The sequence below is a fragment of the Podarcis pityusensis genome (genome assembly GCF_964106645.2).
Source record: "Podarcis pityusensis genome assembly, chromosome: 11".
In the NCBI taxonomy this organism is placed as follows: Eukaryota; Metazoa; Chordata; class Lepidosauria; order Squamata; family Lacertidae; genus Podarcis; species Podarcis pityusensis.
Window position 1 is genome coordinate 45,399,314 of NC_138036.1, and position 24,147 is coordinate 45,423,460.

The following is a 24,147-nucleotide window of genomic DNA, read 5'->3' on the forward strand; positions in this document are numbered from 1 at the left end:
GGTTAGATCGGCGAAGCTCCATCTGAGTCTCCGCCCCCTGTACACCAGTTTAAGATTCTAGCCTTACTCCACCTCTTCCGTCTCTCCTTTCTCCTGTGGGTCCTGCTACCCCCCGGGGTCCCTTCCTTCCTGGATTCTTCTGACGCTGACGTTGACCCCCCTGACTCCTCCCCGTCTTTTCGGCGGGCTTTGGGACCTGGCTCCCTATCCGGGCTGCCAACTGCACCGCCCTCCTGTACATTTGAACTTGGCGCGCGCGCCCAGCCTTCAACCTTCCTCTCGACCGTTTCCTCGCTCCCCGATGGAGGCGTGGCCAATCCTGACTCATGTCCTCCCACTGGCAGTGCGCCGCCTGATCCCGATGCCTGGGACTCCTCCCCCCTACTGCACTCTGGTGTGGACGCTGGTCCTGATTTCCAACTGCTTCTCTCTGAGTCCCCTCTGGCCCCTTCTTCCTGGGGTGTCCCCCTCGGCACCCCCCTTGCTCTGACCATGGGAGCCCCTTTCTGTGAATCTTCCGATTCGCTGGAAAGACTCAGAGACCTCGGACCGCTGTCATCGCTAACATTACCTTCGGACTCCTCCCCCTCGCTCTCTATTTCCTCCCTTTCCTGTGCCTCTGCTCCTGAACCCCTGACAGCAATGCTTATAAAACAATATATAAGAAGATTAAAAAATTCAGAATTATGGATAAAATCTAACCAGAAAGGATGGCAAATGATTTAGCTGATAGGAATAGATTACCAAATAGCATTGAATGTGTCCCTTTTGCTCTAAATAACTAGGAAGAGGAGGCAGAATGCAATAAAATGAAATTCAGTGAACACAGCTATGAATTAAGAAGGGCTGCTATGACACACAAACAAAAGAGAAGCAAAGATGTAGGGCCTGCAACCAAATGTTGCAGTGCAACCTCACTGCTAAAAGCTTCTGTTCTTCCAGGCATTTCCATCAAGTGGGACATTCCACTTCCCACTTCTCCATGCTTTATTTCAGATCCTAACTACATTCCTTGGCTTACTGGGCTCAGTCCTCACTGTTTTTTGTGAGGTCACCTCTTTACATTTTCAGGAGGTGGGGAGCTTTAAAAAATGGATTTGTGCATATATTGAGATTCACCTGAGAGTGCTGATACCTCCGCCTTGTTTCTCTGTCGCCCTGTTTTGGCAACAATCCTGTCAGCACTCACCAGCTGAGTTTGCTACTAGGAGGAGTGATTGATGAGGCAAATGTACTGCTGGCCAAGTTAGCTGGGTTTGTAAGGAAGCAAAATGGAGATGTTCCAAAATTTGTCAACACTTGGTCTTGCTTTGGAAGATTAACTGCGCCACAGCTGCATGTTGTTATATTCTACATTATAATTTAAACAGTTGCAATGCTTATTTTTTCTTTATACTTCATTTGATATTAAAATCAAAATACATCCAAGAAATATATAAAAACTGCCATCTGCAAAAATGTGCATTTCACCACACACAGTTACTCCCACAGTGGCATTTCCTCATACGGAACTAAATTATACAAGCAAACCCCCCTTTTATCCCATTTAAGACATTCTGCCACAGGGTCAACAGCTAGAGCCTAAAATTATTCTGTGGCCTAATTTTGTCCTAGTACTCACTGAAGAGCTGCCATGTATATTGTAGTTGCTGTTAATGCTCTTAACATTATGTTAGTTGCTGTACCAAAAGAAAGAAAATGACAAATCCGTACCTATAGGTTACCATTAATCTGAACACACAGAAAAGATAGGAATGTAAGAAATGGATAATTAATGGGTTTTTAAAAAATGATTTTTAAAGTTTGCTAGAACTTCAATAGATGTTCTTCTCAACTGCAAGATCTCTCCCCCTGCCCCACCTGCCCCTTGCTGGCAAAACATATTCCATTCCTTATTTGTCATCATACTGCACCCCAAACTATTATGTCCCCTGCATCTGGGTCATCACAGTCACCCAAAACACGACTGTGTTTCCGACAACTTATAGGTCATTCCACTTGTAGGAAGACATTGTCCCCACATTCTACAGTTCCATCCTGAGAATGTGTCTGAATTTTCTCCTTGTAGCATTTCCTACTCCACAGCTGCATAGGAGCATTTGGCTGCAGAATCATTTAAGGGCTCTTAAATACAGTGGTACCCCGCAAGACGAACGCCTCGCAAGATGGAAAACCCGCTAGACGAAAGGGTTTTCCGTTTTGGAGGCGCTTCGCAAAACGAATTTCCCTATGGGCTTGCTTCGCAAGACGACAGCCCATAGGGAAATCTCAGGGACAGCGGGGAAGGGCAGCGCGTCTTCCCCACTGTCCTCGGACCTCCTCCGAAGCCTGGCGGCGGGGCGGGGACACCTCCTCCCGCCGCCGCCGCCGGGCTTCGGAAGGCTCCTCCGAAGCCGGGCGGTGGGGCGGGAACACCTCCTGCCGCCGCCCGGCTTCGGAACGGTGCTCCGAAGCCGGGCGGGGGGGAGGGAAGACCTCCCGCCGCAGCCCGGCTTCGGAACGGTGCTCCGAAGCCGGGCGGGGGGGAGGGAACACCTCCCCCCGCCGTCCGGCTTCGGAACGGTGCTCCGAAGCCGGGCGGGGGGGAGGGAAGACCTCCCGCCGCCGCCCGGCTTCGGAACGGTGCTCCGAAGCCGGGCGGCGGGGCGGGAACACCTTCTGAAGGCGGGCGGGGGGCGAAAGTCTTTGCTCCCCCCTGCCTGCCTGTCCCGGAGGGCTTTTGAAGGCGGGGGGGAGCAAAGACTTTCGCCCCCCGCCCGCCTTCAGAAGAGGTCCAGGACCTCTTCTGAAGGCTGGCGGGGGGCAAAAGTCTTTGTCCCCCCTGCCTGCCTTCCCAGGGGTTTTTAAATCGCCCCGGACAGCGGAGAAGTCCTCCGCTGTCCCGGGGCGATTTTAAAATGCCGCCCGCCAGCATTTTAAGATCGCCCGGACAGCGGAGAAGTCCTCTGCTGTCCCGGGGTTTTTTAAAATGCTGGGGGTGGGAAGAAAAGCCCTTGCCCCCCCCCAGCCTTCAGAAGAGGTCCGGGGACAGACTGTCCCCGGACCTGGTCTGAAGGCGGTTTCCCTAGGAACGCATTAATTGATTTTCAATGCATTCCTATGGGAAACCGTGCATCGCAAGACGAAAAACTCGCAAGACGAAGAGACTTGCGGAACGAATTAATTTCGTCTTGCGAGGCACCACTGTAATTGCAGGCAGTTTCCGGGTGGGGTGAAGTGAGGTCCTGCCAGCCTTAAGCCTTAAGGGGTCAGCAAACTTTTTCAGCAGGGGGCCAGTCCACTGTCCCTCAGACCTTCTGGTGGGCTGGACTATATTTTGGAGATTAAAAAATGAACAAATTCCTATGCCCCACAAATAACCCAAAGATGCATTTTAAATAAAAGGACACATTCTACTCAGGTAAAAAAATGCTGATTCCCAGACCGTCCACGGGCCAGATTTAGAAGGCGATTGGGCCGCATCTGGCCCCCAGGCCTTAGTATGCCTACCCATGCCTTAAGGCAGCCTTTCTGCACCTTGGGTCCCCAGATGTTTTTGGCCTACAACTCCCATCATCCCTGACTACTGGTCCTGTGAGCTAGGGATCATGGGAGTTGTAGGCCAAAAACATCTGGGGACCCAAGGTTGAGAACCACTGCCTTAAGGCGACTCTACCCTTTCTTGAGGCATCTTCTATATAGCTCGGCTAAAAGGGAGCTGTCCATGGTGCTGATCTGTCTTAAGCTGTCTGACTTGACTGAAGTAAGTGCTTGTTACTGCTTCCTGTTCCTCTGCAAGGCTCAAACCCCAGCCGAACAGGATATAAGCCCTTTCCCCCAGTTCTATCAGTAAAGACATCTTTCAGAATCAAATGCAGAGAGCAGGATCCATGTGCAGAAGCTGGCTTTATTAGGTGGGCAGAGGCATGCTAGAGTAACTGCATTAACCAAGCAGCTAATGAATGCATAACCCCATGCAAGCCAGCATGAAGAGTTGCCTATTTGACAGCACCCATCTGCATGAACATTACTGGAAATGCACCTTTCGCTGCTCCTGGAATTCACAAGGATCAGAGTAAAAGAATTCAAGTGGCTATGTTCATCTGGGGTAGACTTGGAAACAATCTCTGAAGCTTGTTTTAAAATTAGCTGAAAAATACACAGTGAAAGAGGATTCATGGCTTCTCCAGCACCTCCCCTCATCCCTCAAAGCAGTCTCTGTGCCCCCTAAGCAATCCCTGCTGCCAGAAGCTTGTGCAAATCGTGCTGGCTGGTGGCTCTGCAGTGTCAGTCTCTCCCATCACTGCTGACCAAGGATTAAGCCCCACAGCTTTGCTTGCTAAATGCAGCAACAATGCTGTTTGCCACATGACTGGCTAGAGGCATCCTTAAGCAATGGAAGCCACAAAAAGCTGTGCCCCAGTTGGCTCTGGGTATGCCTTTTTGACCAACCCCAGCGAAACTGGGCAAAAGAACTGAGCGGTAGCTCCCAGGAGCAAACCTGAGGCTATTTTTACACTGGAGAAAAATATGTACCTCTGGTGAGCCAAAAGAGGTCCACGCAGTAGCAGCTGTCTCCTACAGCTATACTAGCCTAGGCTTGCTGTACGTTAGGAAAATTCTGTCCTGGTTTTCGGGTGTAAAAATGGCGTCAGGAGGGAATTTTGTCAAAGTGGCAAAATGTCAGGGGAAACCCGGATGTATGGCAATGCAATGGGAAAAAGCAGTGGGAACAGCTCAAAAATCACTATTTTTGATGTAGGTTTCTCCTAATTTTGGTGGTTTCCTTAAAAAGGTTCAACAACTTTGCTTTCTGAAATATGGCAACCCTATGACTTCTTAATCAAACCAGGGCAGGGTGAGTTCTTACAGAGTGAATGCATGTAAAGACTCAGTACAGAGTGTGATATAGCTATTGGGGAGGGGGGGCACTGCCCCATTTGCCTTCATGGCAAGCCCCAATTAACTAAAAATATGAATACACACACACACACACACACACACACACACACACACAGGCATGCATAAATACACATATAAAACGTGCAGACATTGTCTGTTGTTCAGGTTTGTCCAAATCTTCCAAGGAACAATCTGACTTATGATCAGATTTCCTTTTATCTGAATCATCACTAAGAACACAACTGTGGTATTATTATTATTACTAATATTTATACAATTTATACACCACCCTATACCTGGAGGATGGGACGCGGGTGGTGCTGTGGTCTAATCCACAGAGCCTAGGGCTTGCCAAACAGAAGGTTGGCGGTTTGAATCCCCACGACGGGGTGAGCTCCCATCGCTCGGTCCCTGCTCCTGCCAACCTAGCCGTTCGAAAGCATGTCAAGTGCAAGTAGATAAATAGGTACCACTCCGGTGGGAAGGTAAACGGCATTTCTGTGCGCTGCCCTGGTTTGCCAGAAGCGGCTTAGTCATGCTGGCCACATGACCCAGAAGCTGTCTGCGGACAAACGCTGGCTCCCTCGGCCTATAGAGCGAGATGAGCGCCGCAACCCCAGAGTCGTCCGCAACTGGACCTAATGGTCAGGGGTACCTTTACCTTTATACCTGGAAGTCTCAACTACTCAAATGGGGCTGCAATCCAAACTGCCTTTGTGCAAGCTAGAGCTGTGGGTTTGGACTGAGGATAGATACCCCTCCCAGCCATGCTGGCCTCTGCCCTTGGAGTGATGCCAGCATCAATCTGATGTGGAACTGTTCTGGTGTGCCGCTGGCAGGATCCTCATCAGTGGCACCCACAGAAAGCCCACAAATGGGATGTTTCAGTGGAGGGGCTGAGATGGCCCAGGATCGGCTGGATCCCAAGTTCAGCCCTACTGTTTGGGCCCAATTTGGATCTGATTGCTGCACCAACTCCAGTGATTTGCCTTGCTATGCCTTCAATCCTGTTTGAATGGCAAGACTGCAGATGCAACCCTGCTGTTCCCTGGCTGCGGTCTGGATTGCAGTGTAAGGCCCCTACCCTCCCTTAATGCAAAAGAATGTGTATTTTGGCAATTACTACTATGAAGGATTCATTTCTACATGTGCTGTGAGACATATATTAGAATTAATTGAAAATAACCATGTTTGCAGGGTGTATGCTGCATGTGTCAAGTTATTAGCTGAGTGATGTAGTTACCCTGTGCATTTCATCAGCATCATCTATTTGCATATACTAGATAGTAAAACTGAACACATTTCTTTTTTTTTAATGCAGCAACCCAGAAATAAAGTTAGACCAATGCGAGCTAGGAATGCCTAGGGTTTCTTAAAATTAAAAATGATATTGTAAAGTGTTTATACCATACACATTTCAATGCCATTTAGAAGTGAGTGCGTAATTAGCCTAAGGAAAATTTAATTAAGATAGCAAATAATATGTTGTACCATAAGAAGAAAGAAGTGTTGTTGTATCTGCAGTGGGAAAATGTAGTTTATGTACACTGAACATTCCCCTCTAGCTTGACAGTGTGAAAAATCGCCATCTCTTCAGAGACAGCTGGTAAAACATCAGGCTTCAAGACTAGTGTTAATCTACTTATCTTTTGCCTGATTTTTCTTTTTAAAAAACAGCCTCTAAGATGTAAAAGGAGCCCTTGTCTCTCCTTCTGGCTTCCACTTATTTTTTCATCGCTGTCATTATCGTTTGCAACATACCAGCATTATTTACAATTAGCACAATGAACCTGGCACAAATCCTTCTTCCAGTAAGGATGGCAGTCTAAATCTGGTAAGGAACAGGGAATAACATGGGTGCGCAGCCACTGAATAATAAAAGATGAAATGCTTTTTATCTGCCAGCTCTAGCAGTCCAAGACAAGGCTGGTGCATCTATCTTTACCTTTCCCCCTTACTTACAGAGACAAAATACACAGCGATTGTAGAAAGGCCACCAGCATCACGGCAGATGATGGTGACTGACAGTTTCCTGCTAATCCAGGAGGAAACAGAAAGAGCAAGAAGATTAAAGGATTCCCAGAAACATAAGATAGCCAGCTCTACAAGAAAATAGCATTCACTTCCAATTACTGTACATTGTGCTGTTAGGCTAAAAGTTAAAAAAACAAAATAAAAAGCAACAGGGGAAAGGAATAAGAAAACTTCTTGAGGAAATTCTGTACAACACTGCTCCAAGAACATACCAAAAGGACCTACATTATGTAGTCCCAATGACTACCACTTTTGTTTGAAGCCCATAGATTGAAACAAAAATAAAATGTCTCAAAGGATAGTCCTCCTTCTGCAGTGAAAGAGCATGTCTTTTTTTAAAATTCTATATCATTTGCATATAAAAATACACTACAAAAAATATTAGAACCCTTTATAGTAAACAAATACATTTTATGAACGGAGAAGACACATGCAGTAGCAAAATGTATTTAAGGTAAATATGGCGGACCTATCTGATGAGGTATGTATAGCATGAACCCTGCAATCCTATACTCACTTACTTGGGAGTAAGGCTCAGTAAACCCAGTGCAATATTTCTGAGCAAACATGCACAGGATTGCACTGTGAAAACCTAAAATTACCATTTTAACCAATAGGAAATATGAGTGAAAGGGTCTCTCTTTCCCCTAACTTTAGGAAACTGGGCTGAGGTGAATGACAAGGTGGCACCCCTCCCCTCCTGACTGGACGGGTAGTTGGGTCTTTCTTCAACACTGACAATGGGGCCATATACTCGAGGGCAGTCGGCTAGCTTAGGTGTCACAGGGCAGGGGCCAGATGGTACATACAGCTCAGTCTGCTTCCTGTCGCTCAACATCTGTTGCCTGAGGCAGATACCTCATTGTGCCTAATGGTAGAGCAGGCCCTGTGTGGCAGCATGCAATATCAAAGGGTAAGCCAAACCTAAGTTGCACTGCTTAATTTACAGCACACACATTACACACAACCACAAATATAATTTTGTATTCAGTTAACGAAGAAGTTTTTGGCTTAATATTTCATGTTAAGGGTTTTCTACGTTCCTTCAAGCTCCAAAATGCTGGGAAACTGTAACTACTCAGAGTCATGCCCTCAACAGATGCATTATTCAGGCAATATTGATACAGGTTCCCCATTTGTGGAATGCCCTCTTTAGTGAGGTGCATCTGTCTCCATCATTATTAACTTTCAGCAACAATTTATAAACATCACCCAGACACTTGGTGGCTGAAGAATACTGTTCCTGGCAACCCTGAGATCAGGAGATGAAATGATGTTTTTAACTGTAACTACTTTTAGTATGTTTTTATTTTTTTTAAATGATATTTATTAAAGTTTCAAAGAAAAGATTACATAAATAAAAAGAGAAGAAAAAGAGAAAGAAATAAAGAAAGAAAAAAGAAAAAAATACAAAATACAGAAAAAAGATAAAAAACACTTAAAAAACACATCAATCTTTGCATGCCTTACATTTCATTTCCTTGCTTCCCTGACCTCCTCACACCTCCCTTTTTTGTATTCCAGTTCTATTAGTTAATTCAGCAATTCCTTTCCCTCTTTGTTTTTGTCTTAATCCTTTAACTTAATAAATTATAACTTTGGATTTTCACCTGTTAACAATCCATTTTTACATACACCTTTATAACATTGCTGCTAACACCACTTAACTTCATTCTGACATCATTCTAACATTCATTAATTTTGCAGTATTTCTGTAAATAGTCTTTAAATTTCTTCCAATCTTCTTCCACCGACTCTTCTCCCTGGTTACTTTTAGTATGTTTTTAACTATGACTGCTTCTAGATTTTTTTAACTGCAATTGTAATCAGAATGTTCTAACTGCTTCAGAATGTTTTCGTATTTAAATTGTGTTTGCCACCCTGGGCTCCTTCAGTATGAAGGTGGGATATAAATTCAATCAATCATCAATCAATCAATCAATCAATCAATCAATCAATCAATAGTATGGTTTCCTATCTACTATCTTGAAGCCAGAAGACTACCAGATGTAGAAGGATCAACCCAAATCCCAGATTTGCCTGCACTGAAGTAGACACATGAAGTCTGCGAACTGAAGCTACCATTCCATGCTAAAAGTAGCCAAGTGGTAGCCAGCTAATATCAGCCATGTAAGAGTTAGAAAGGAACTGCTAGCCACTGCCCCTCCAAAAAACCTGGGGCAACTCATGCCCTGGTTATCTCCCACTTGAACTACTGTAATGTGCTCTATGTGAAGGTGTCTTGGAAACTACAATTAATCCAGAGTGCGGTTGCCAGACTGGTGACTGGAGAGGCCACCAGGACCATATAACACCGATCTTGAAAGACCTACATTGGCTCCCAGTACATTTTTGAGAACAATTCAAAGTGTTGGTGCTGATCTTTAAAGCCCTAAACAGCTTTGGCTCGGTATACCTGAAGGAGCATCTCCACCCCTGTCTTTCAGCCTGGACACTGAGATCTACATAGCTCCAAGGACTTTCTGGCAGTTTCCTCACTGTAAGGCTACAGGGAACCAGGCAGGGGGCCTTCTCAACAGCGGTGCCTGCCCTGTGGAACGCCCTCCCATCAGATGTCAAGGAGATGTGTAACTATCTGACTTTTAGAAGACTTCTCAAGGCAACCCTGTATAAGGAAGTTTTTAATGTTTAATGCTTTATTATGTTTTTGTACAGTATATGCTGTAAGCTGCCCAGAGTGGCCGGGGCAACCCAGTCAGATGGGTGGATGATGATGATGATGATGATTAAAGCCTGAGTATATGCTCTGCTCCCAAGGCTAAGGTTTCTTACATTTCCCTGATAACCAGTTTCAGCACCACCTATGGCATCTGCCTAAGGCCCCAAGGCAAAAAAAAGGCCTAAGGAACAACGTGTCTGCTTTCAAGATAATAGTCTGTGCCTTCCATGAAGAAACCTTGCACGAGAATCAGCCATACATGTAGCTTCTCCTGAAGCTCAGTTTTGAAAGAGCAATGGCTCAGACTTATTGAACTAGGTTATTTTAGAAAGATGTTTTATCAACCACCAACAACCTCAAGTATAAAATAATTTTTCCAACTAATGACCAGCAGGATGACAACGTTTTTTAGTTCTTATCAGAAGCCCGCAGTCCAGTTCTGTGAAGAAAAAATTCATCAGTGACAGTATGAGAAGATTAAACCTCTTCCAATAGTGAAAACTGGCAGAAAATAAATAAAGCTGATAAATGATGGCACTTGTGAGTGAAGTTGCTGCAGATTTTACAAGTATTTATGGTTTTGTTCATAATGAAGAGGAAAGATTGAGAAAGCCCATATTCAGGAAAACATATCTGAGTTCTGAATTTATATGCAGGTATTCTCCATACATATAAGTTTGCAGTAACCATATGAATATGAACAAAAGGAAATAAACCAAGGGCTTTGCACTCAATGATTGAGAGAAAGGTTTGGGAGAAAGATCTTTTTTCTCGTAGCAGAGTTAGCACAATGACGATAGCTCCAAGCACATTAAAACTTGGTTAGATTTTACATCTTCTCTAATCCACCTTTAAACAAACATTCCTCATGAAAATACTTAGGCTTGAATGAATAACAAGAATCTTAGCTTTGCAAATAAGTGAAACTCACAGAGTTTCCAGAAGTGACAAGAAACATGCAATCTTGGCTTAGAAAAAAATGCAGACTTTAAATCTCTTTTAGAGAGATTCATTTCACTTGCAGGGAGTCATGGCTGCATGGCTCCTCCTTTGCTTGCTCTCCCAGAAACAGAGTGGGAAGCCAGTGGGAGGAGGGAGCAGAGGTTCCTGAGAGCAAGCTAAGCCCTGCCCACAATGGTAACTTGAGCTCAGGGCTCAGGTTAACCCTTACACACACACACACACACACACACGTGAGAGTCAATAACTGTATACAGTGGTACCTTGCTTCTCAAACTTAATCCATTCTGGGAGTCCGTTCGACTCCTGAAACCGTTCGAAAACCAAGGCACAGCTTCTGATTGGATGCAGGAGCTTCCTGCACTCAAGAAGAAGCCGCGTAGGATGTTCGGCTTCTGAAAAACGTTCACAAACCGGAAAACTTACTTCCAGGTTTGTGGCGTTCGGGAGCTGATTTGTTTGGGAGCCAAGCCCTTCGAATACCAAGGTACCATTGTATTACAACACTTGAGGCTACCTGAAAGTTTCTTGTGGGAAGACTACAGAGTTTTCCAGTTACATGCGTAAGGCATAACTATGGATCACAAAGTATAGACAGACTTGATGTAAAACTTAGTCAAGGGCTTCAGAAAGCATATGTAGCTCTGTCCATAACCTTTCACATATTGCTGTGCTGTGTACATAGGGCTTTTAGTCCTGACCGCATCACATACTGCTGCACCTCAGTCATATAATATAGGTTGGGAGAAAGGTCACACAGGGTAAACTGCCACAGCATAAGTGCCCAAGTTTGTGCAGAGTTAGGTCAGAGAGCTCCCCCAAACTTAGGCCTTGAAACTATAGACTATATAGCTTCCTTGCTCCCGAGATCGGGAACTTTCCTGAGGTTGGCCCTGTTGCACAGGAGGTTCTTTGTCTCACTCAAGGAAGAGTGACATGGCTGCATGCGTAAACTGAATATTTTACTTAGGATCATCAGGCGTTACTGGTTACAAGAGAAGCAAGGAGGAAAGTGAATGAGAAATTGCAACTCACAACACAGGAAGGCTGCTGAGCCCACCCACCCATTCTACTTCCAGATACATTAACCACTTAAGTGTGTCTTTGTCTTCTCTGAGTACAGTGGGTGTTAATTAAAAACTCTTGCTTACTCCAGCAGACCCTTGGGAACTAGCTCAGAACCGCAGGGCTCCTTGAGGCATTGACTTCTTTCACAACTCCTAAGAGGAGTGCTGTGGCCTAGAATTTGGCTGAATGATAAACACACCATTTTCTTATCTACTTAGTTCAATGGAAAGCTCTCCTCAGATTAAAATTAATATTTCAATATGCAAATTGCACTTTACAAAATTTCAGCTCAGCTCTAAACAACCAACAATAACTGAAAACAGCAGTTTCTTGCACAGCCTGCCTCTCGCTGAATACAGGGAACTGGATTGGTCACCTGTGCTGGAAACAGATGCTGGTTCCAGGGAAATTTTATTACGATTTGCCTCATATCAGCTGGGAACAGGATTCTGCTTGTTATTGGATTGAAGATCAACAACAATGGAGAAAATTTTTACTGATGTGTCACCTTTCATGACTGTTCAGCTTTAAAGTACAACTAAAGAATTTAGGGTCTGAACTCTTGTGTTTTTTGTTTGTTTGGAAAAAAATGTGTTCTCTATAAAATGAATGGATAGTGTACTTTCTGGAAACGTCACTAAACACCTTCTATATGGACTCGCTATTTTAAAAAGGGGGGAGAATGTGAACACATTAAAGGGTTAGGCCATGGGTAGGCAAACTAAGGCCCGGGGGTCGGATCCGGCCCAATCGCCTTCTAAATCCGGCCCGCGGACGGTCTGGGAATCAATGTGTTTTTACATGAGTAGAATGTGTCCTTTTATTTAAAATGCATCTCTGGGTTATTTGTGGGGCATAGGAATTCGTTCATTTTTTTTCCCTTTCCAAAATATAGACCGCCGTCCACCCCACAAGGTCTGAGGGACAGTTGACCGGCCCCCTGCTGAAAAAGTTTGCTGACCCCTGGGTTAGGCTGTGGGCCATCCTTTCTTCTGTGATTGAACAATTACTCACAAACATAACCCCAGTGAAGTGAAAGAAGCCTGGAATGGTTTTTATTTTCTTGAGTTGATGAAAAGAAACCATTCTGGAAGTCGCCTAACAGTAACTTTACAGTGCAATGCTGTACATTTGTGCGGCTTTGCTCCATTTGGGATGTTGTTGTTGTTTAGTCGTTTAGTTGTGTCCCACTCTTCGTGACCCCATGGACCAGAGCACACCAGGCACTCCTGTCTTCCACTGCCTCCCGCAGTTTGGTCAAACTCATGCTGGTAGCTTCGAGAACACTATCCAACCATCTCGTCTTCTATCGTCCCCTTCTCCTTGTGCCCTCCATCTTTCCCAACATCAGGGTCTTTCCCAGGGAGTCTTCTCTTCTCATGAGGTGGCCAAAGTATTGGAGTCTCAGCTTCAGGATCTGTCCTTCCAGTGAGCACTCAGGGCTGATTTCCTTAAGAATGGATAGGTTTGATCTTCTTGCTGTCCATGGGACTCTCAAGAGTCTTCTCCAGCACCATAATTCAAAAGCATCAATTCTTCGGCGATCAGCCTTCTTTATGGTCCAGCTTTCATTTCCATACATCACTACTGGGAAAGCCATAGCTTTTACTATACAGACCTTTGTTGGCAAGGTGATGTCTCTGCTTTTTAAGATGCTGTCTAGGTTTGTCATTGCTTTTCTCCCAAGAAGCAGGCGTCTTTTAATTTTGTGGCTGCTATCACCATCTGCAGTGATCATGGAGCCCGTTTGGGATATACCTGGCCAATTCACTGCAGGTCTTTTAGTGGGCACAACATTTGCTTGTTTTAGATGCACCTTTCTTGCTGTGCCCCCCAAAGTAGGCTTCAAACAGCTTAAAGATTAAACGTGTGTGTTTTCTGTTTACTATTTGGTTTGTTGCTACTGAGGAAAAAGCTTCTGCAACTTTGTTTATGCACATAACGAAGTATGATAAGGTCAAGTGCTTTTTCGCCATCTGTTCCCCACTCTGCTATGGATATCGCCCTTCGTGAAAAGCAGCCTCTCTCGCAGCGCAGAGTGATTGCTTCGTGCAAAATACCAGTAGCCTAACTGTGCAGCCGCGCCTGCTGTGCACACAAACGTGTTCCCTTCGCTGAACTAATTTGTATCTGCTGGGCCAGCTTAATGCAACGCTTCCTGAGCATCCCCTTCGCCAACTATGACAGCTGCTGCAAGGAGGCCTGTGGTGCATGCGAGGCCCCTTCGTAGCCTCTCTCAGTTGTGTCTGCACCAAAACATCACAGGGTAGTACGCTTTTGTAAAGCACATGGATGTGCTCCTGGAAAGTATATGAAGCATTACAAACGATGGCTTTACACAACAATACTCAGTAAAAAGGGGACAACTTTAAGCTATGTTTCGCAAACATATTCTGTCAACTTACTATGACAATCTAGTCCCCTTCCATCCTCTGAGCGAGGCACACAGACTACCTATGCTAACAGAAAAATGCAGTTTTTTCAGACAGATATAAAAGTCAGTCACACAGAATAATAACATTATTCAGACATAGGTACAAGAGTTTAGAACTGGGTAGTCAAATGGCCCGGGATTTTCTAGACATTAACTTGTTTCTTCAAGCTCTGTCAACTTGGTTTTCTGAAGCAATACTCTATGTACCTGCATTGATCTATTCTTCTTCTTATTATTATTAAATTTGTCAGCCACTTTATCTTGCCCAAGGCAACCCAAAGCAACTTACAACCAAAAAGCAGGACAAAATAACCACAACTCCCACATAGATACATTAAAACCATGTGGAAAAAGAAATACACTACAAATATCCCACTCAAAAATGTATTTTGAAAAATATGAGGAATCTTATTCTCTTCTATATCTATATTCAAATGGCACTATTTAGAATCTGAGAACGGGGGGGGGGGGGCTACACAAAAGCTGGAGGCACTTTTTAGATGGCAAATCCTACTGAATTTAGCAGAACTAACTTCTGCAAAAATGAAAGATAGGAAAGGCAGGCAGGCCATGTTAATGTACTCCTCATCCTGAAAATAAAACAGAATCTCTCATACAGAGAATACATTTAGAAACCTGTAATTTTATGTGATTATCTGCAAGAAATGCTGTTTGCAAAAATAGTATGCTAGAAATACTCTTATGCTGAAATACAAAATGCATATACATAATTTACATGTAAAAGGGAAGGGAAACTGTTTTGTTATAGTCCTAGAACATTCTTTATGCTTTTTGGAATATACAACACTTACACTTTAGGACAAGAAAATGAGAGGAATCTTGCATTTTATTTATTGGATATATATTCCCTTTGACTCCCTGAAAAGGCTTAAATCATAATTATAAGCTCTTCTGTGGAAAGTCTGATCAACATCTGCAAGATAAACAGCAATAAATCTGAAACAAGAATAAGAACTATGCATGTAAGCAGCTTCCAACAATTTAATGAAAATTTTAACTCTCCACAATTGCCTCTCTCCTCCATCCGCTCCCTGATAATGGATCAAATCCTGATAATGGATCAGGTCCACAAGGCTGAACAGTGCACTAAAATCTGAGCCACACAATCAGCAGATTCACATTATGCATCTGTGATTATATTATATACCGCTTGTAGCTGAAGGTGGAGATTGAATGTAGAAATATCCCAACATATCCAAAGCTCTCTCTATAAAGAAAACTAAAACACCAGGCAGAAGACTGGCCTTTATCATTTCAATCCCAATTATGCCACTTAAAAAATAATAATAAATGAGCAGTATTTAGGATTCTCTAAGGACAGACATCCCTTCACTGCTACTCACGCCCCCAGAAACATCAGAAAGACCAATAATTAGTGAAGCACAGTTATGTAGAAACCAGGAAGTTTAGGTGACATCCAACTAAGTCATACAGAAGTCTATTGATTTCAGAAGTCATACTCTGATTATGACTTGGATAAAGTTCAAATTCACTAAGCACCTTTGGTAAAGCTAAAGGTAAAGGTAAAGGGACCATTAGGTCCAGTCACAGATGACTCTGGGGTTGTGGCGCTCATCTCGCTTTATTGGCCGAGGGAGCCGGCGTACAGCTTCCAGGTCATGTGGCCAGCATGACTAAGCCGCTTCTGGAGAACCAGAGCAGCACACAGAAACGTCGTTTACCTTCCTGCCAGAGCAGTACCTATTTATCTACTTGCACTTTGATGTGCTTTTGAACTGCTAGGTTGGCAGGAGCAGGGACCAAGCAACAGGAGCTCACCCTGTTGCGGGGATTCAAACCACCGACCTAGGCTCTGAGGTTTAACCCACAGCACCACCCGCGTCCAAAGTACCTTTGGTAGTAAGCCATTATTTGTCAGCCCCATCACAATATAGATAATTACCTCTGCTACAGATATGTATGTCAACCATTTTGAATACACAAAAAACAAACCACAGCTCTGAGATTTTTAGTATCACTATTCCAATTCAAAGTGTGTGCACAAATGCACATGAACGTTTTAGTAGTAGTAGTAGTAGTAGTAGTAGTATACCCCACCCATCTGGCTGGGTTTCCCCAGCCATTCTGGGTGCCTTACAGCATATATAAAACATAGTATCAAAAAATATCAAACAGTTGAAGCATCTGCTGCATTGTTAACAAACAATTGAAGTTTCTAGATCTGGGAGGTTTGACATCTTTTTCATTTAAAATTATCTATCTGTCTATCTATCTGTCTATCATCCTCCAAGTATTACCTTGAAAGTGTTTTATGAGTTATCTGCTGCTAGGAATGGGAAAAAAATGGACTATGTGGTTTGTTTTAGAGTACTATCGTACACATTTCTATTCAGAAGCAAGTACCATTAAATTTAATGAGACTTACTCCTAGGTTAAGTGAATATAGGATTGCAATCTGAGGCATTATGAAAGAGAAGAATGGAATTAAACACACAATTGTCATTTTAGAGATGGACTTGTGTTTAATGTAACATAAAGTTCTGGCCTCAACGTTTGCTCAGATGTACTTTTTGGCAAAAGTGCAATCCGCAACTAGTGCAAGTTTTTGTGTGGCAACTGTTCTATTAAAATTTAAATTATTTCTAGTAATAAAAACCTTGCTTTAATAACTTCAGAAGCAAATAAATGCTGGCAGAAAAAGAGAACTTATTTTGAAAGAAGATCTTAGTAATTCTCTAGAGAAAGAAAGAAATACTGCATACTTTGTGCAGAAGCAAAGCATGGATTGCGCTTTACTTCTGTGTTATACAGGTTACTCTCAAAGGGTTAGACAGCTTGATTATAAGAAAATAGTGTCATAATATAACCTTTGTATTAATGGCAGTAAAATATGGGAGATGCTTTTTAAACCTGTGTTGGGCTGATCTTTGGGGCTATAAAAGGAAGCTGCAGTTCACGCAACAATAACTTTTACCGATAGCAGCAGCCGGATATTACAGTCCTCAGATGTAAATTTTATGAAAAAGAACATTATTATGAACTTTGCAGACAGTTATTATGTCTCATTTTCAGCTGTTTAGCACAGTTCCGAAGAGGTTTCAGCTAATGAATGCAGAATGAGATATAAAGTTATTAGAAAGCTCTTAGTTTGAGTTTAGCACTGACAGGTTAGCAAATTTTACACACACACACACACACACCTTTGACAGGTTACATCTTATGGTCAACTGGTGATAAATGTTGAAAAAACTGTAAGATTGTTTCCCCTTACACCAAGCCCAAAACATTTGTTTACCATGCCATGACCCAACCATTCTAAGTAGTTTTGCTTTTTTAAAAAGCTAGGGCTGAATTAGGTGTTGGGAGTGCAGCAAAGCAACTGAAATATTCATTTCCCTACATGCCAACCTCTGACTGACTCTCTCTGACCATATTCTCAGCATATCAATTTTCACTGTGTGAACTGACCACTTAATGAGTATTCAGGTTCTGTAACAACAGCAAACAGGCATAATCTTTGTAGCTATTGCTTCTTAACAATTTTTAGCCTAGTCATGCCTGAGTGGAGTGTGGCCCAATATCTTAGTAACACAGTACATATAAACTTTGCCCTAGTTGTATGAGATCTTCGTTTCCTCAAGCCGCTCCTTTATGAATGAGTGAATATTTTTTTCTCATAGAAAACTCATGTTGCTAGTTGCTACGGTAAGATCTGAGAGCTCCCTGTATCTGTTCTGTTGTTTAAAAGTATCTCTCAAAAAAGCATGTCTTGAATAGAAAGGAATTTATTATTAAATTTCATTAGCAATAGTAGTTCCCTTCTACAGCCTGCACCTACTAATAGTAGACTCTCCTGAACCTTGACTTCTAGTTCCTTCAAACCCAAAAGGGAGATGTACAATCACAAGTTTTAAGCACAACACAATCCTAAACTGGCTAAGAGAGTGCTAGACTTATTAATTCCCCACCCTATACAGTCGTATCTTGGAAGTCAAATGGAATCCGTTCCGGAAGTCCGTTTGATTTCCAAAACATTCAAAAACCAAAGTGCGGTTTCTCCTGCAGCCAATCAGAAGCTGTGGAAGCCCCATCAGACGTTTGGCTTCCAAAAACAGTTCGCAAACTGAAACACTCACTTCGGGGTTTGCGGCGTTCGGGAGCCAAAACGTTGAAGAACTAAGCTGTTCAAAAACCAAGGTACGACTGTATTTCTTTTATATGTGGATTCAAGATTTTCTGCTTTTAATAGTACATCAATAACAGCAAGACAATGTGTTCCCCACCCCGCAAATAGTGGAAAGTTCCAATAGGGATGCTACAGGATTTAGACCCTTTGAATGAGCACTGGGGACTTATAGTGTCTTTGTGATATTTGTTTTATTTTACAAATATATAAGCAGCCTGTGTTGGAAGCAAACATGCACTCCTAAACAGGGAGCAGATCTTCTAAGTCTGCATTCACAAACCCTGTACCCCCACTGAATTTCATACAACGCACTAAACACGCCAACACAAATCTCAAAACTCTGCCATTCTTTGTTGGATTCTCTCTCCCTTCAAACTGAAAAACCTGGCTCCAAACTGTTTCAGTGCCAGCACAACTCATCTCTGAAGGATGTAAGGGCCAGATCCTAGTCCAATCGGGGACGGGGGGTGGGCAGGAACAACCTATAATCAATTAGGATTACTCAACAAAATTCTCAGCCACCCGTTCACCATGCTTAAGATGACCAAACTCAGAACTGTACTGATGGTTCCAGTTCCACATATGGGCAAACCTTCAGCAATTTTTTAAAAAAAGAAATTGTAACAGAAGAATAAAAATGATATGCGGAAGGAACATATTAATAAATTGCATGAGAATTTTACAGCAGATAGGGATCAGCATAACTAACGGAGCTTGCGAGCTGGAACGATGCATTAATTCATTTTTATTTTTAAATGTCTCTATATAATGCTTCAGGATGCATTAACTTAAGTTGCTCTTCTTTCAGGCTTTATTTAGGCCATGAAAACCACTCTGAAATTAATAAAACTAATAAACAAAAGCAAAACAAAACATTAAATGGATGAGAAGGTAACAGACCTTACTTGTGGTAGAGAATCTTTTTTTTAAAAAAAATATTCTTACTCACTTGGAACACTACACAGACGATCAGTATTCCACCTCTATCAAATCATAGAACTGTAGAGGTGGAAGGGGACCCTGAGGATCATCTAGTCCAACCCCCGGCAATGCAGGAATATGCAATTGTCCCATTTGGGGATCAAACCTGCAACCTTGGCATTATCACCACCACCCTCTAACCAATTGAGCTAGCCAGGCCATACATTGAGATATAAGGCATTCTATTCACAGACCTCCTCAAGCCTCTATTCTTGAATCTCAGTACAGTGGTACCTCGGGTTAAGAACTAAATCCGTTCTGGAGGTCCGTTCTTAACCTGAGGTACCACTTTAGCTAATGGGGCCTCCCGCTGCCGCCGCGTGATTTCTGTTCTCATACTGAAGCAAAGTTCTTAACCTGAGGTACTATTTCTGGGTTAGCAGAATCTGTAACCTGAAGCATCTGTAACCTGAAGCATCTGTAACCTGAGGTACCACTGTAGAAGTACAAATCTGGATATACAGTGGTACCTTGGGTTACATACGCTTCAGGTTACGGATGGTTCAGGTTACACAGAAATCGTGCTCCGGCAGCGCAGCGGCAGCAGGAGGCCCCATTAGCTAAAGTGGTGCTTCAGGTTAAGATCACTTTCAGGTTGAGAACGGACCTCCAGAACAAATTAAGTACTTAACCTGAGGTACCACTGTATGTCATTTTGCCTTTCTTTTTTCTGAGGCAGTGCCCTTTGTGAGGAATTCCCTGCTCCACTGTTCCTTTCTCCTCTATTTGTGTTCCGCTGGCATTTGAACAGTATTTTTAAAGAAGGAGAAAAAGCCTTCGATTCTGCTGTTGATCAATTTAATTAATTTATCATTACCTCCAGTTTCTGTGTTCTTTGTGTCCTGTGGGGTTTTTGTGTGTGCTGCTTTTAGCTTTTTTTTTTGCAACTGCTTTAATGATAACAGTATTTTGGTTTTGACCTTTGTGGTTTTATACTTCATTTGCAACCCCTTCTTGGAGTCAGAAAACAGGATACTTTTCAAACGCAGGAGAAAAGCAGGATGCAATATTTTTCTATAAACAAAATAACTAAATTAATTCATATTACGTTTAATATTAAACGGCTTGTGGTTTGGGGAAGAACTGCAGCTTGGTGGTCCAGTAAATGCTTTCCATGAAGAAGGTTCCAGGTTCAGATCCTGACATCTTCAGATAAGGCTGGGAAGACTCCTGCCTAAAACTCTGTGGAATTGCCGTCAGTCAATATAAAGATACTATCAAGCTAGACAGATCCACGATCTGACTTGTATAAGGCAGTTTTCTATACTTCTGTGAGTTGCTGACCTGGCAGTTCTCAGCCTGATCTAAAGCCTGTCAGAAAGGCTTACAGCATACTAAATGTGGAATTTCTACCAAGCACACAAGGGCTATTGTCAGTGTAATCAAAGGTTACCTTTGCTGAAGATAACTTTTGATGAAGAGAGATTATACCAGGTGTTGCTGCAGAAGCCATCATTGTAAAAATTTCTCTTAGGTCACGGTATTGATCAAATGCATAGTTGAGTAAAAACAACATGAAACAGGACTAGTATTTCAGCTACTAAAAGGAGTCGAGGACCCTCCTACTACATTAACATGTGAATATGTAAAGCCGTTGGTCAGCAAAAACTCCAGTCATGAGTTATTCAAGCATCTCTTCCAAGAATTTTACCCCAATGATTATTTTTTTTAAATTGTTTTCAACAGCAACAGTAACAACTTTTAACAGTTCCATGCATAATTGCATGGGGGGCACTTGGAGCAGCATTTTCCATATTAAATTAATAATAAAAGGTATATGCAAATGCTGTGTTGCAGGTATCTGCAAGTCTGCAAAGGGAACTGACTCAGGCAGAAGCACACTTCATTTTTAAGTCTCTGTGTTAAACCTTACCTGTTTAGGTATTCGAAAAAGGGTGTTCTTAAAGAATATATCTTTGGCCTGGTTCCATGTTCCATCAATGATAATGATCACATAGGGATCAGGTGAGCTCAAGTCGACCTCTTCCAAATTTGCTGCTCCAGCTCCAGGATATAATATTAAGGTATTTTTATTTCTGCACACAGATGCCAGCTCAGGGTACCTACAGAAATATTGAAAAAGTGACTTTAGTGTTTTCTTTCTTTCTTTCTGATGAGTACAAATATAGAACTTGCTCGTCTTTTTCGATCCTGCATAACCTGGATTCGAAGTATCCACACATATGAAATCTGTTTAACATACTTAGCCCCACTGGTTTAGAAAACTCCAATTCTTCATTCATCGGAATGAAACTGCTTATTTACAATCTTCCCCAAATAATTTCACCCAACACCATTTTCTCTCAAGGACTACCTAAATGCATAGGGAAAGAAACCTGTGTATTGCACTCCTATTAACTTGGTGAATGAGACTGCAGAAAGCTGTTAGCCTTTGGAGGCAGAACAATAGTGGGGTGCAGGGAGCAGTGTGATGGACCAGACTTCCCCAGGAGAGGGACAGGAAACAAGCAAACCAGCTCTGCCAACCCCTCCTTTTTTTGATGACTTCCCCACTGTTAGCAAGCAGGTATCTTCTTTCCTTAGAGACAGGTGGCGCTGTGGGTTAAACCACAAAGCCTAGGACTTGCCAATCAGAAGGTTGGTGGTTCAAATCCCCACAACAGGGTGAGCTCCCGTTGCTCGGTCCCTGCTCCTGCCAATCTAGCAGTTCGAAAGCATGTCCATGTGCAAGTAGATAAATAGGTACCACTCCAGCGGGAAGGTAAACGGCATTTTCGTGTGCTGTTCTGGTTAGCCAGAAGCGGCTTAGTCATGACCCGGAAGCTGTACACCAGCATCCTCAGCCAATAAAGCGAGATGAGCGCCACAACCCCGGATTCAGCCACGACTGGACCTAATGGTCAGGGGTCCCTTTACCTTTTTATCTTCTTTCCTTGGCTGCTTGGCTGCCTTCATGAAACAGCTCTTTGATCTTTGGAAGTATTATTTTTTAATGTCCCAGTCAACCCTCTCTATTGGCTAGACTTGGAAGGCAACTGGGCATGGGGTCGGGTTGTTTAAACTCAAAAACCACATTTTTCAACTTATGGTTTTTACAGGGTAACACAATCTGGAAAAAGACGTTCTTAAAGAAACACCTATTTTATAAAACAATTGAACAATTCCCCATTAGAGCATAATAATACAAGGCAAACTGATCCTAAGCGCAGACAAGACTGTGTTTATCAATATCCATCTGTTTCAGAATTCAGGGACTAGTTTCATTTGCAGTCTTCTCTTTAGGCTTTTCCTTTTACATTGCTCCAATTGTGCTAGCTTCCCGTGCCTCAACTCTTTCTCTCTACCCTATAGCATATTCCCCCCTCTCTCTTTTTCTTCCCTATATGTAAATTATTTCAACTCCCTCCCTAAATGTCTTAGTCAATCAGAGGGGGAAGTGGAACCTTGGTATAGTTTCTATTTCCCCAAACATCTTTCCCCCCATTAAATCTATAAGTTTCATTTCCCTTTGGCAAATTCTCAGGCTTAACTTTGAACCCTCCTGTATAATGTAGACCTCTAAAAAAAAAAAAGGAAGCAGCCAACCATTTTATAAGAAAGAAGAAAACATAAAATGGTGGAACAGTTTCATTCCTTCAGAGGCAGCAAAAACCATGTATGGACATTAGGGAGTGGCGGTTGCTATAAAATGATCCAATGACTGCATTCAGCTCTTAGATTTAGGAACACCGAACAATGCATTAAACACATTTAATGTTGAATTGTTAATTTATATCTATGCCAGGATGTCTGCATTCTCATCAACACAACTTTATGAATGGCCACAGTGCCTATTTTACATGCCTTTAAACTTGGCACATTTTCTTTTTCTTTTTACATTAGGTTTCCCTCTGGTCTCACAGTTTACACTTTTTCCTCTACAGTTATATATGCATTTGCCAGGATGCGATGAAACACACTTTGCCCGCAAAGCTTTTGTCATAGATGTCAGCATCGCCCTAGAGCCAGTGCCACCAACTGGACTCATCCACTTCAGCCCCGACTGGGCTAGGCGAGCTGGGTAGCACTTCCAGAGACCACCTTCTGCACAGGAACAGGTCAAAGTGCTGTGGACTCACAGCTTAGAGTTGTGAGCACCGGATTCACTTCCACAAGAAGACAGTCGTCGCACAGCAGAGTACAGCAGAGTATATAAACAACTCGGAGAGCAGTTCTGTAGAATATCTTCTTTTATTCTATCTACAACTATACAAACTATATACAGAGCTTAATAGGTCTAAGCATAAATGAATGCTGCACTGCACTGAGTGTCTGCAGCTGCTCTTAGCAGCAACCTTATCTCTCTTAGCAGCAACCTTATCTCTACACATGATCTCTAACACTCAGTCTCTCTCTCTCTCTCCCCCCGACACTGACTGACTGACTGACTGACTGACTGACTGACTCGGTGCTGGAGCAGAATAAGTAGAGAGCAGAACACGCCTCCTCCTCTCTGGAGAATCAGCAGACTCCTCAGGAGATTCTTGGATATGGGAGGGGTGAAATCTCCTCAATAATACCTCTGTTGCTCTTTAAGGTGCTACAGGGTTCTTTGCTGGTTTTCCTGCCACAGGCCAACAAGGCTTGATGACACCACCTCCAGCCAGGATAGGGGAGGAGAAAGGCATGCCTCCCGCCCACTGTAGCTAGTTTCTGTGACAACTTATAGTCCTAGCTAGTAGTGGACGGCATGGTTCAGCAGCAGTACTCACCTGACCTCCTGACAGAGTCACTGTTGCTTACTGGGAGGGAGAGGGGTAAGGCAATAGAGAGGTCAGTGAGATCAACAGGATCGCTTTGCCAACCTCCCTGTTGCCAGGGGCGGAGGAAGGAGGTGGGGGGGTGTGGTCCGCCCGGGGTGTCACCACTGAGAGGGGTGACAAAATGGCGGGCGGCACTCATCACGGGGCCTGCAGTGGGAGAGACGCAGTGGCTTGGGCA

At 43.2% G+C, this 24,147-nt stretch overlaps 1 protein-coding gene and 1 long non-coding RNA gene across 2 annotated transcripts in view; one reads left to right on the forward strand and one right to left on the reverse strand.

The window, feature by feature from the left end:
• Nucleotides 1–7,230, forward strand: part of LOC308458364 — a 44,507-nt gene extending 37,277 nt beyond the window's left edge. The window contains exon 2 of the long non-coding RNA XR_013977282.1: nucleotides 6,846–7,230. This is a non-coding gene — a long non-coding RNA (uncharacterized lncRNA). The remainder of the gene's footprint in view (nucleotides 1–6,845) is intronic.
• The window catches only part of DTWD2 (DTW domain containing 2), a 91,161-nt gene that overhangs the window by 24,119 nt on the left and 42,895 nt on the right, over nucleotides 1–24,147 (reverse strand). Inside the window, exon 4 of the mRNA XM_080973124.1 lies at nucleotides 21,080–21,269. Within this exon, the coding sequence (XP_080829250.1) occupies nucleotides 21,080–21,269 (190 nt within the window). The remainder of the gene's footprint in view (nucleotides 1–21,079; nucleotides 21,270–24,147) is intronic.